General features: G+C 45.7%; 1 protein-coding gene across 1 annotated transcript in view; it reads right to left on the bottom strand.

The window, feature by feature from the left end:
- LOC135396116 (uncharacterized) overlaps positions 1-7,305 on the bottom strand; it is a 90,613-nt gene extending 83,308 nt beyond the window's left edge. Inside the window, exon 1 of the mRNA XM_064627157.1 lies at positions 7,225-7,305. Within this exon, the coding sequence (XP_064483227.1) occupies positions 7,225-7,299 (75 nt within the window). The 5' untranslated portion in view covers positions 7,300-7,305. The remainder of the gene's footprint in view (positions 1-7,224) is intronic.
- Between the last annotated feature and the right edge of the window lie 6,615 nt (positions 7,306-13,920).

Genomic DNA, 13,920 nt, shown 5'->3' with positions numbered 1-13,920 from the left:
TTTGAGCCGAATTCAGATGCGAATCTGGAGGACTCCTTCAAGGATTTCTTGACCAACGACTCCATGTGCATCAAGGCGTCCTCCATTTTTTTAATTATTCGTAGCTACATACATTTCAACCAACTTGGTCTTCTTTTTGCCCTCTTGCATTTCACATACGTAGGTGGTCTCTCAAGGGGTCTCATGTGAAAGGGGCACTAAAATGCAAAACCAACTTACTCTCAAATAAAAGTCTGTGTTTCAGTTAGTGCAATTCAAACAAAATTAGTTCACACAACGCTACCGTTTAGAGGATAAACGCAATCAAAACAGAGCCGTCTTTCGCGGAAACGAATAGGGATTACCCAGGAGGCAAAGATTGGCGGCATCCAATGAGAGAGCAGGAGAAGCGCGCGCACATCTAATCGTGCGTGTGTGGATTTGGAACGGGTCCGATCGTAGTGTTCCGTATAAGCGCGGCATGATGCACACTAATGCGTTTTTCAATACCGATTTTTACGCATAAGTTTTGAATCATGATAACGAGTACGAAATTAAGATAGCGTGTAACGTAATTTGAAGTGAACCTGCTTTTGCATGTTAATGTCCCTTTAATGCATGGCTGATCCGCGATATACGGCGGTTACTCCGCAGGCAGGGAAACACAAAAACGCCTCCGGCCGCCAAAACACGCAGCGTGTAAAACGACGTTTCCTATCACCAGCACTCGACATTCCTTTTGGCTTCCTTTCCCTTTTTTCCCTTTTGATTCGTCTTCTCTGTTCTACCCCTACTGACGTTAAAATTAAAAAGATAACAGCGAAAAGTGCGCGCCATATGCAGCAGCTTCGCATGCGTAGATGTATGTGGCAGTGCGCGATGTGTTCTGGAAAAGGGGACTTTGCTGGGGACTAACGCTGGCTTCCCCCGACCAAGGTCCAGAATGACGCAATTAGGACGGAATAAGGGAGCGCAAATTGTACGTCGTCTTATGTTGCGTCAACTTTACCCTAAGTGGAATCCATCTAAACCATGTTTGCCCCAGCGAGAGGTGTTTTCTTTTTTACGCTTGGAACGCGATATAGCAAAAGGTGAACGGGAGACGAAGTCTTTCCCGTGAATTTTTATCAGTCTGTTTCCGGCTCACTTTTTGCTCATTGTTATTTGTTTGTATTTGTTTTTCGTGGGTTAACTAACAGTCTAAAAACCGAGCAACGAAATCTTGTTGTCGCAATCTGCCAAAGGGGGCTGTATCGACATAATCGTTTGGGAAAGTCATCCTGCACCTGATATTAGCCATTGAGTCGTGCAGTAATAAAGCATTTTCATGTCGGTGCCGCCCGTATGCTGCTTGTGGTTTTTCCGGGGTTCTCCTGAAACACTTTCAGACATATGTCAGCACAGTTTCCTTAGAAGTCGGCCCAGGACGCACATTCCCCCAGGGCGTCATTCGCGACGATGTCCACCTCTGTGAGGTCGACAACGGCGAGCCCGTTCACAGCCGCCACCACCACCACCGTTATGTCTGCACAGTTCCCTTAGAAGTCGGCCCAGGACGCACATTTCCCCAGAGCGTTAGTCGTGACGTTAAGACCACCTCTATGTGGCCGACAACGGCGAGCTCTTTCACTAGCACCAGCACCACCACCGTTATTGATTGGTCGTAGCAACAGCTGTTACTATTTGTGCACCCAAACATTAATTGGAACACCAAGTAAATTGAGGGGAAATTTTAGACGGTAATCGGAACCGTCACAGGGAGCTAAGAAAGTTTTACAAAAGTCATTTCGGTAAAGCGGTTTATTCTAGCGTCCGCACAAGTAACCACCCTAAACGACATTTCCTCGGTGTCTCCTTTCTTCTCTTAGTTCTTCCCCTGGCGAAACATCACAACCACCATCATCAAAATAAAGCTCTTGTTTGTACGCACAAGTAACCTCGTCCGCACAAGTAACCTTAAGTAACACGTAACGTTTTTAGTAATTTCTTCTCTTAGTTCTTCCTCTGGTGAAACACCACAACCACCATCATCAAAATAAAGTCCTTGTTTGTTCTTAGAACTGCGGAAGGCACGCAACGTTGAACGAATGCTTTTCGAGTGTTTCAATTCAATAAACGGAAAAGCGAAATCTAACAAAGGCAGCTTCAACAGCAGCAAATAATTGAGTACACTAAACAGTGACTTCGAAGAACGTGGATGCTCAAATGTATTTCACTCACAAGAGATGAAATCGGACGCAAGCAAAAGCGATGTGAAAGGCTTCGATATTTGTTTTATTGAACTACAATGTCCATGTTTTTCTTTATCGATCCCGCTATCCACCCACGTTTTTCATTTAATAAACTTTCATACCCCTCTTCCATCGATGTTTGTTTATTCCTTACAGCTGCTGTGAAGTAAATATTAAACGTTACCAACTAATATGATTTCTTTTTCACCGATTTTAAATGTCGAATACCTATTAAATGAGCCATGTATTGGAGTAGCGTGCCCAGTCTGGACAGGTATTTTAGTAAAATTTGGCTACAGCATCGATAACAGCGAAAATCGATGTTGAGCTCCGCAGCTTGTGGCATAATCTGCTCATGACAGCTACCTGTACAGCTCGAAGTACAATTCCAGCATACACCTCTACATAATCGCCGCACAACCAAACAAACATCCCGATGATAACAACACCTGACGGTAATGCGATGCCGAGTCAACAGCTCATGGCAAGACGGACACCCCCGCAGCATAACTGGGACAGTCGAAACACTCTTTCCCTTTATTTCTCGTAAGCGCTGCTAGGGAGGCTCTCTTCCCGCTCAGCAGGTCGGAGGCGCGTTCAAGTTAACCCTGCCTCGAGCTGTACAAAGAGGAAAAGCTGGTGATGATGATAATTGAAAGATAATTCCAATAGTTTACGACGAAAGCCACAAAATGGACTGGCTACGCAAAATTGCCTTCCACGCAATTAACCATGATTAATGAAACCTTTCGAGAATCGGTGTATCGATCGTCGACAGAACCGTAATATTCACGACATCTGAATTAGATTCAATGTTTCGGCGCGCGTTCAAGAACCCCATCAGGTTTTACCTTACCCCTATTATTATAGTCCTATACACTTCGGTACGCGCAGCGTGCCGCCACACAAATATAGTCTGACTCTCCTTATATGTAAATATACGCCCGGTTATTCGATAATTCGGATAGAAACTCTTAATCGCATATGAAAAACAAACGTACTCAGTAATCAATGAAGTGCAGTGATATCCAAAGGTGAGCGCTGATAACATTCACAGTATCCGCTACCACATCAGGGTACCCGCGCATGTAAGATCCGCGAGCGAATGTGTAACCGCGCTACTTTACGCAGGTACAGCGCATACGCCACCGCGCGGATACTGAGTATCAGCACATCCGCAGTCATTGTATCTGTAGTAAGAACCCTACGTGACGAAAATGCTGTTACAAACAACAATGACTTTATTTTTACGATGGGGAATGGGGAGTTTCATCGCCAGGGGCGATACTCTACCGCAGTGCTGGTTACGAACATTTTCTCTTTTCAGCATGTAAGCTACTGAGGAACATTATGTCATCCGCAATTATCCAATATAAGTTATCAATTAAAGGCATAGCGATGCTAGGGATACCACACTTCGACGCCATTTTGGATCTACTGCGTCCTCTCAATTGCAGCTCCACCTAGGGGTCGCCGACAGATGCACTAACCCGTACTTGCGGATAAAATACGGACAAGTATCCGTGCACACCGCAGAGGTGCGCTGTGTCATCTGCACGGGCTTCAAAATGTTATATTTCTATCCGCAAACCAGGATGTATTGCGGATATCCGTGATGGCATCTGCGGGTGGATATAACCGCACCCGCGTGCGCACCTCTATAGTCGTAGCACTACATAAGAACAAGCACAACTGATGCTGCACCTGCGAAACATGAAGTGTAGCCTTCTAGTGGATGAGGCAATTAAACATATAAGGACAAGCACAACACGAGCCTCACAACGCCCAGTTGCTACCAATTACACCAGGCTAGCTACCCTCTCTTCAACGTACAAAGCCAACACCTCCTAGATAGCAGAAGGCCTGCGCCCTGCGTCACCCACCGAGGCATGCCTGGCTTTGCGACCTGCTTCGAGCTTTCTTCTTGTTCGCTCTTTCATTGCCGCCATAACAGCGTCCACAGCAGGCCTTCCTGTGTGACGCCGTGTTACGTGGGCGCAGGCCTTCTGCTATCTAGAAGGTGTTGACCAAGCCACGTTAGGAAACACTGGGACCCACACTCACCCTCAACACACTCTTTCTTACATTGGCAGCGATTGGCAACAATGTACGTAAGAGAGAATGTGGTGAGGCTGAGCGTGTGTCCCCTCCCTGTGATAGCTATTCAGAGATGCCATTACATCCCCTAGGGTATAATAGCATCTCTGACCGGCAATCAGCGGGTGCGGATTCGAATTCCACGGGTGGTGCCTTTTCTTCAACTGCCACCATTCAATTGTATCATGTATTCAATTGTAGCCTGTCCTGTAACATCTCCGTATTTTTCTTTTTCAATCAAACAACCAATCAATCAATGAAGTATGCTTTGCATATATGCCTCTTTTTCTTCTGTCATTTTTTTCTTCTTTTTCTTTCCTCTTTTTTTCATATTGAAGTAAAATACCGCAAAGCGTCGTGCGAGTACTCTTTTATCGAGATACGGCTGCATCTTGTCTCAGCTTTTTCAGTTCACGCGTACGTACACGAGAGTGTACGGGTGAATCAGTACTGAATCAGTTCTGAACAATTTCAGGTCGTTGACTTTGCCAGATGGCCGTCCGCTCTGATGTATGTGGAGTGAAGTTTACGAATCCCATTTCACCTAACACCTGCGTATTCAATTACCATGATTGAAAAGTTGGATCAGATTAGAACGCGGCCGACGTCCCCTCTCGTCAATACAATAAGGCGCCATTTAGCTGGCTCGGAGTTCGTCCAATCTGCAAGATGGTGCACAGATCGTCGTGGTGATTTATCGACTGCCTAAAACACGACTTCGAACCTCAAACTGTTCTATTCCAGGGTATTCCGGAGCGAGTGGCCTCTACATGCGGTCGTAACAACGTTTTCCGTTGAATATAATTCACTCAATGCAAAACTGAATAATGTACATATTCCACTACGTCATCCGTTGGGTACTGTAGTAATTTGCCGATGCACGCATCCCCATGAATCGAAATTCTGCCACAGTGTGCCTTTACTGCTTTCTTTCGTTATTATTTTTTCTTTTGTTTTTGCTGGTGTTGTTTACATGTTCATTTATGTTGCAATGAAATTGTTGACTCAAATGACGATTGAAGATTATGATGTCGCTCTGGGGCAGTTAACGCAATAAAGATCCATTACAGAAAAGAAACTGTCATGCCACGCATTAGGTTCGTCGCTGTATTGCGGCATTACATAACGTGTCCCAAACACATTTCTGTGGTAGGATTCATGACGCTTTGCCGGATTATGTACGTGTACGGTTTGCAGTTAGGTTCGGAGGTCCTGACCGCATTCCTTCTTCTTCTTCTTCTCTTAACTGAGTGTTTGCTGGAGCTATGTGGTGACTGGTGGTGTGGTGACGTGAATGAATGACACGTGACACTTTTGCTTCGAGTGTCATTCCTCACCGCATTCCTTCCCCTTCCAATCCAACTTTTTATGGAAACTCCGGCCGACGCGAGACTAACAACAACATTGGTTCGCCACGTACATAGAACTCAAACCTCCTCCCGCTAAACAAGGAGAGATGAAAATCGAGAATTCATCTTTCGCATCTCACAGGCTTTTATGTATACATGTGGTGGATCCAGCACTGGAGGAACCAATTTCTCCATTTTTCTTGAACTTGATCCATGCAACATCCTTGCAATCATATGTCGCACGTTACGCTATTGTCTGCAGGGATCGGAACCGTTACTTTTTTCGGTTCGGTTCTGGTTCAGTTTCAGGCATATTGGTTCGGTTCGCGTTCAGTTCCCCGACAGTGCAAAACAGCGGTTGAGGAAAATATCGGCAAAATATCGGTTGCAAGGAACCGGTTCAGGAAAATGAATTTTGAGCAGATTGCCATGAGTTAAAAGCGAGCACATCCTTACGGTTCTTAAGGAGCACAAATGTAGTTTTGTTGTTGTTGCCGACACAGCAGTGGTTCACCTCAACGCTGTGTTACAGATCCGTATTTCTGGTGCAACGTTACGGTAGTACACTGTAATCTGTACTCTCTATGTTCACTAAACGCACACACCCTGTTACAACTTGCTCAGGGTCTTGCCGTTATTTTCACAGCCCAAAATGAAAACTTTGGTTTGCTGGACGACAAATTCGCGCACAATGTGTTGATGGTGATGACAGAAGGAACCCTACAACAGCCAAAAGGAAGATCTTGCACAACTGAATGAACGCAATAGCTGCGAAGAGGAAATACATAGCGCACTTGGCTTGCAGTTTTCTTAAGTTTCGGTTCCGTATTTGTTTGGCAACGTGGCTCAATCCGCTAATAAATAGTACTTCCGATCACCCACAATGCACATTACGTCTCAACAGTTTCGCGATCCGGTAACCGCTTAAATTTATTTCGATTCAGTTCCGGTTCGGTTCACCGCGAGAAAAATAATATTCTTGTTCGGTTCAGTTCCGGTTCAGAGAGAAATACGGGATTTTGGCGGCTTTCGGTTCGGGTTCGGTTTCGTTTCCGATCCCTGTTAGTCTGCAAGACCATGTCTTGAGGTTTGCAATAACCAGGGGCTTTGACCCGAGGTACCAAAACCGCCGTACAGTGAACCGCATCTAAGGTGCCTAAGATTGTCTTCAACTGTTGATCCGGTTCAGTTCAGTTACGCGTTTTGAGTGACCTGATCTCGGGTTTAACACCGGTATAGCTCTCCTAATTGATAACAATACCCGTCTGTCTTAATGTCTTTGCTTGCTTCGGTAGAGTTCTGTTCTATAATGACAGACAGTGTTTTTCGTATCATGCCCTGTTCAATGTATTAGCCGCTGCTAAGAGTATCCGCTTAGGGAAAACGACTGCGTACTTCTTACAGGTTGCATCAGAATACCCCAAGCGGTAGAACGCTTCCTCAAGATACACGTGTGTGTACTTTTCTCCTGGACTACTTAAGCGGACAAATACATGTCGCCATGCGTTAGATAGGTGCGCAAGACGCACAAATAACCGAAAGAAAACATTCTGTCATGGCGTACTCACCATGGTGAAGATTCCGGAGGCAAAACTCCCCTTTCGCACGGACCTCCAACAGCAACACCTCTTTAGAATGGCCATGGCGATGCGAACAGATCCACACTCTCCACAACTCTGATCATCGAAGATCCGTGTTCGGGCCTCCCGACCGCGTTCCCTGTCGTCCCTAGACAACTCCCTAGGCGAACCGCTCCGCTTCGTTCGCATAATATATAGGATGCGCGTTCCCGCACTGCAAGAGTGGCAGACAAATTTTCCATGGTGCGCTACAGCACATGTAGCACGCATATATGTATTTTTTATCATTAATTTAATTCAGCACAAGAATATGACAAGGCCTGAGAATGTTACATCTTGTTCTTTTCCTTATTTTATTGGGATACGTGAGTATTTTCTGATTTTTCGAATGCTGAAGCGAATAATTATGAACTCGACCATAACTCCATAACATCTACGGGACGCTTCCTCCCCTAGATGTACATGTGGCGCGCGCTTCTTTGCGAAAATTAAGCAGGCAGGGCTAAAGCGTAATTTTCACAATTTTTTTCGACTATTTCTGTTGCGATATTGTGCATAGTTTTTGCTGGTTTTGTGGTTATCTGTGGAGGACTTCATGTTTCTGTAAAAAAAAAAAAAAAAGTGAGGTTCGCTTGCCAATTTTCAAAGTTCAATTGAAAGAAATACATTTCCCACAATTAAAAATTGTCTAAGGCGTTCCTAAATGGTGGCAAAAGTTTCTAGAAGGTAATTGCCGAAAGTCCCAGAATCCTCCAGCGAGTACGTCGCCAGTTAGATTTTTGTATCACCTTGAATCACCCTGTATACTCCATTCCATTATAAAACTTAGGTACTTTATAGGCACCTCAAAAATAAGCGGTGGGGGTGGAATTGATTCGACTTGAACTGAAAACTATTCGCTCCGCATTTGCTGCGATTATATGGCTATTCGGTTCGTATTCGCTTCGGTTTTAAAATGGCTATTCGCGCAGTCTTCTTGTATTGTACTTTCTACAAAACAAGGAAGAAGGAAAGGAAAGGAAGACAGCGAGCTGGTAGCTTTGATCGCTGGAATGGCCTTCGACTTCTGAATTACTCAAGCAGGCCGCACCTCATGTGGCGAATTTCCCCATTCATCATCATCAATTGATATGTTGTTGTTGTACGCAAGCAGGAAAGTCCAGTGCTGGATTATGCTTATGCATATGCAGTCGTAAGCGAAATTGGGAACAGAAACTAAGCACGAAATACATGAGGTATTCACTATTTTCTGCCTAAACCCCAATTAGACGGCAGGAACTTAGGTGACCGGTCTGTTAAACGGCTGGTAAGAATTCTTCGTTTGTGTATTTTGGTAATGCACAGTTGGGACTACATTTCCAGTGAGATACGTGTCCCTGTACGTGGCACACGGGTATTTTGTAACGAGGTGAAACTGTCTGAAGATGACAACAAAACAACAAAACATTTTTTTTAGCTCTCTGCCCAATCTACTCTATGGCGAGTCAGAGCGAGGAAAAGAAAAGGGTGCCTTTTTAGGAGCAACGAACTGAAAAAAAAAAAAAAAATATGATGCCGTTAACCCTTCGACGGGATCTGCTGAGCAGGAGGAATATTAGGGCAAAAGCAAATCAAGACAAATCGGAGCGGAAATTCTGCGTGAATATTTCTTCTGCTGACGTCGGTTGCCACGAAACCACGCAGCTTGAAATGCGACACAATGACATATGCCAGAACCTACTTACTTTGCAATAGGTCTCCCTCCTTGTATTACCCCATTTGTTCATTCTCGTTGTCTTTCTGTCCCCTTTCTTTTTATCTCCATCTCTCTTTCGCTTTCTCTTTTTAGCGACAGACGCTCCACATCACATCAAGTGTTATGTATCGATATTTGCTTCACGGATATTTCCATTTTGGCCATTGTCATCCATGTTTTACATGTCTGCGAGAGCATCTCTCTTTTCTCCGTCTCTTTCCCGTCCTAAAAGCCTTCCAGACCCAAGCTGTGCATCGTCGCATGCTGGAGCAGCTCGACCTGCCTATCCACCCGTCACTTTGTGCCGCCCGGAACATCATTAACGCGTACTATCCAGCAGTGGCGTGGATTCCATTCCGTGCCCTGGTTTTTGCTTTTAGATCAATGAATTCTGGCTGCCCTGCCTACTTTTAATCAGTTTATTTTCCTTTAAAAAAATGTTTGTTCGATGGAAAAGGAATAAAAACTTGTTATTGGCAGCAGAAGCGAACGCACAAAGTTAAGAAGGGCGTACTCCTACAAAGTGCGTGAAATCCTAAGCTTTAAGACTCCACGAAATCCTAATCTGTTAGTAAATCCTAAGCTTTAGGTGGGCTTAACGGAGAAATTGCGACATGACATGCTCTTCACGCAAGCTCTCCCATACTTCTCCTGAAGCTAAGGATTGATCACCGCTATGGAAATGTGTCATATTTCCAGAACATAGTTGAGAACGCACAGGGACAATGACGACACACAAGGAAGCGTTCAACTAGCAACTGATTTATTTGGACGACCAACTCTAATCAGGAAAGTAAAGGGCAACAAAGGCGACCTCTAGTGGTGACAGGTTGAGAGGCTCACGTTGTTGGAGGAACGATGTATGAAGGCCGCGTCTACAATCTCGTGTCCAAGCTTAGAAGGGTGTCTGTGTAGAACAAAGACATTGTGGCAGAGAGGAGTCCATGTATAGGGCATGAGCGTACGTGGTCTTCTAGAGGCAATGAAGTGACATTTAACATGGCTCGAAACCCTGCCTCATCTGTGAAGCTGTCCACCAGGAGTCAGCATGTAAAATATTCTCGCTCTGCGGTGTACTGTCACCTGTCACTGCGCCATCGAATTTCCGAACGCGGTCTGAGGAAGCAGCCGCGGGCGCACGATCTCGCCTCACGTAGAAACGGTTTCTGCGCCTCTTTTCTTTGTTTTTTTTTTTTTCAGCTCACACGTCGCTTATACATGCTTTAGCTGTGACGCTGTACGTCATTGGTCACGTGCAGTAGCCCATGATACGTCACGACGTCCTCTCGTTCAGCGATACGCTCTTTGCACGAGGAGAGGATTTTTTAAAGGTGTGCGGAACGGAGCCTTGCGCGTGCTCCGTAAGTCACCTGCGCTCATGGTTCTTTCGCAGGAGCTCATTTTATTCGTTGCAGAACACGCCACAGCGGAAAACAAAAATATTTGGATGTCACTTCAGTGCTCCTTTAGAGGCATATCATCTGTCCGTGAGCTGGAATTTTAGCCCTGTGTTGGAGGAGCCGAACATTTACACATTGTGACGCTAGGAGAATACATATATTGTTCCCTTCAGGATAACAGGCGGGAGTATATGACACCCCTTTTGCATGGAACAAGCCTGTTCCGATGGTTAACTTGGCATCCTTGATTGGTTCTTGGTCTATTTACCGCAGAGGTCATTCCAGCCAGTTTAAATGCACAACGAAAAAACTATTTCGACAGGAAAGGAGGCCGCTGCTTTTTAACCCTGTGAGGAAACCCGTGGGAGCATAGGAAATGCTCACTGCCCGCTTCTTCTCTTCAGGAGAGGGCAAGACCCTACCCACTGAAACAAGAACGCTTTTTGGCAACGTTTGAACTTTTGATGGCGAGTACCCAGCCGAATACAATCGCTCGATCTGAAACTTGATGCTACTGTGGCAGAGATGACCACATGACTTATTGAGAGCAGCTTTAAGAGCCGATTTAATGGCGGCATCTTTAAGAGTCTTCGAATGATAGCCGGAGAATGGGGGTAACGGCTTTTTGCTTCTTTGCTGGTAAGACCAGCAGGTACCACTTTGAGACAATCGGAGTGAAAGATCAAGGAACTGCAGCTTGTCTTTGTCGGGAAGCTCCTGAGTGAACTGCAAACCCAGACTATGTGGTTGGAGTCAGACTCCTCAGGCTCGATATATCTGAAGGCTTCGAGATCCAAGTGTCGCGTCATGATGTCCTCTTCCACTGCAGAGGTCGTGATGTCCAACTGAATAATAATCATGACGCTCCACATGATCACCTGTGATAAATCAGCATATCTAAACTAGGTTACAACTCATAATATAAAAACCTCGAGACTAGGGGTGTGCGAAGTAGACCCACACGGACATAGCCTCATACAAGTCTTGTGCTGGTTCTAGTAGCTTTCGACACTGGTGGGGGGCGCCGTTCAATAATGATAAAAATTCGTAAAACTTTGTAAAACGTTTTTTTTTTTTTCTATTCTTTTGTTGGTCCTGAACACATACAAGGTTTCCGACGGGATACCTTTTACTGTTCCATCTCGTTCTGCACTGTGGGTTTCGTTTTAAGAAACCAATGACGTACTGTCGTGGCCACTGTTAACCCGTCTCCCGTTTCCATGGCCTTGCTCCGATGAGCGCTCGACTACCGGGGTACAGCGAAAACAGCATTAGACCGGTCGATTGTTATTTTGGGGATGGCCGGGTTCTGGCATAGTATCATTTGTTGTGAACACGTGGGGAAAAAAACGACTGAAGCACAGTGAAAGAAGACTGCTTATCTGAGACTTGAGTGTATGATTTCCTGGGGCTGCTTCCATTGCGCTTGGGCCGAATTGTTCTTACAGGTGTTGTCAATAAACATTACCATATACCTGCAACCGACCGCGCGCGCCCCCATAGTGATACTCAACCCATGGCCCATGGCCCAACTCGGCCCATGGCTCAACTCGGCCCATGGCTATTTTTACTGTTCCCCGGTGGTCGAGCGCTTATCAGAGCGAGGTCACGGAAACGGGAGATTGGTGGCCACGACAGTAGAGAGTTTTAGTATATCGTACGCTATCGCCTCTGCCTACGTAAAGGATAGCGTTGATGGTTCTGCGCACGCGCAAGCAGAGCCTTGTGCACTGCGCAGAACCGCCACGCTATCCCTTACGTACGTAAAGGCGATAGTGTACGATGCACTAAAACTCTCTAGCACTTCACTGTAAAGCAGCGAGAGATCGCCGTCGTCATTTTCGAATGGCACTTACATGTTTTCGTGCACTTTCTCCGTGAATATTGTAAACTTTAGCAAAGTTAGTCGTCTGCGGAACAACGTACGTTGTGGAAATGTTGCACCATGTGCGAATCACGGACTCCAGCTAAAAGGTATAATACCGGCAACAGGCAATACTGTAAAGTGTTGCTCCTGGTCTCACGAGGCATCTGAGTGACGCGATGAAATTGGTCTCAATTTGGAAAAGTGCGTACTAAACTGCGCAACAGGGTCGCGGGGGAACACGGCCGAGGTCTAGTGTACGTGCTCTCCAACCTCGATGTCGGAAGAGCTTCGGGCGAAGCTCAAGGAAACGTTTCCACATCCAATTTCCCTCAGAGCGACGTATATAGTGCTTCGAGTCGATGTCGGTGTCCCTGAAAATTTTGCAGAAGCTCTGGTGTGTGTCCTTATTATTTTTTATGATCTGCAGTGCTACGGAATAAGTGTGTGAATGAGGTAGGCGAATGTATGGAAATACTGGTGTAAACGTGAGAAGGGCAGAATTTCCTTGACCAGCGGCATAGCCGAGTTGGTAAAAGCGTCCGGTCGTTGGTGATAGCCAAGGAGGTACGTGCTGAAGACTGAGAGGTGGTGCTGATTCGAAACCTACCGCCGGTTGTGCTCTCTGAGGTATTCCTGCTGGGTTTTCCGGTACACTTTCAAGACGAATGTCGGCACGGCTCCCCCTGAAGTCGGCCCAGGACGCCTACAACTCCCTTCCTTCCCACTCCCTCCTACTGTCCTTTTCTCTCTATATTTGTCTACGTCTGTACGCCTCTTATAGCCACAGTTGCTTCGTGACGCTAACACGGAATAAGAAAAGTACTTCCTTGAGTGCTTTCCGTCCGTTTCGTTCCATTCCTCTTCTTCCACGTCACCTCGTACTCCAGAAAAACGATGTGGTTTTCCGTTTTCATGAGAATACGGGTGCGCTTGATGGCACCGTGCATTTTCGCTTCTTTTTTTTTTCGTCTTTTTCAATATTTTCACTTTCTCACTCAAACGTTGCCTACCATGCATAGGAATGATGAAGGCCCAGTAGGACCGACACAGCTGTGCAGTGCTGGTATGCTGGTATGGCGAGTGGCATTATAAACGCAAACATCACGTGTAGTCACAGAACCCCGACTTGTTGGCTTCTTGTTTTTCGCTTACGTGAACAGAGCAGCTTTTTTTTTTAATGACATTTTGCCATTTTAATGCCATAACTACTATTCGAAATCTGCAGAAAGTTTTTAACTCTTGCGTTGAGATTTACTGAGATATATCCTGGACAACGCAGGGGAACCTCCAGCAGAGCAGCCAGTGTTTGGATTCCATCTCCCAGTCTTCAGCGTCAGCTGTGAACCGCCACCATTAGATGTACGCAGCAGCCGCTCGACTACACCGCTGGTCCAATAAACTCGCAGCACTGTCTTCCACCATGCGATAACGGAGCAGTACCGACAGCTCTGTTCTGAACGAACCAACAGGCAGTTATACTAGAGATGTATTTGGTGAACTCATCTGCATTGTAGCCAACTCTTTCCAACGAGAGCTAGTGAGAGTTGATGCGGAAGTCAAGTGCGGAAAATGCATGCATACATGCACTGCATGCACAACGAAAAGTAATTGATATATCTGTACACTATTTCAATGCTGTTTCAATTCTCTTTGAACTGACGTCATATTCACTGTCTATTACA

Source organism: Ornithodoros turicata, chromosome 5 (assembly GCF_037126465.1).
Source record: "Ornithodoros turicata isolate Travis chromosome 5, ASM3712646v1, whole genome shotgun sequence".
In the NCBI taxonomy this organism is placed as follows: domain Eukaryota; kingdom Metazoa; phylum Arthropoda; class Arachnida; order Ixodida; family Argasidae; genus Ornithodoros; species Ornithodoros turicata.
The sequence above is the reverse complement of the archived record's forward strand: the minus strand, read 5'-3'. Positions and strand labels throughout refer to the sequence as shown.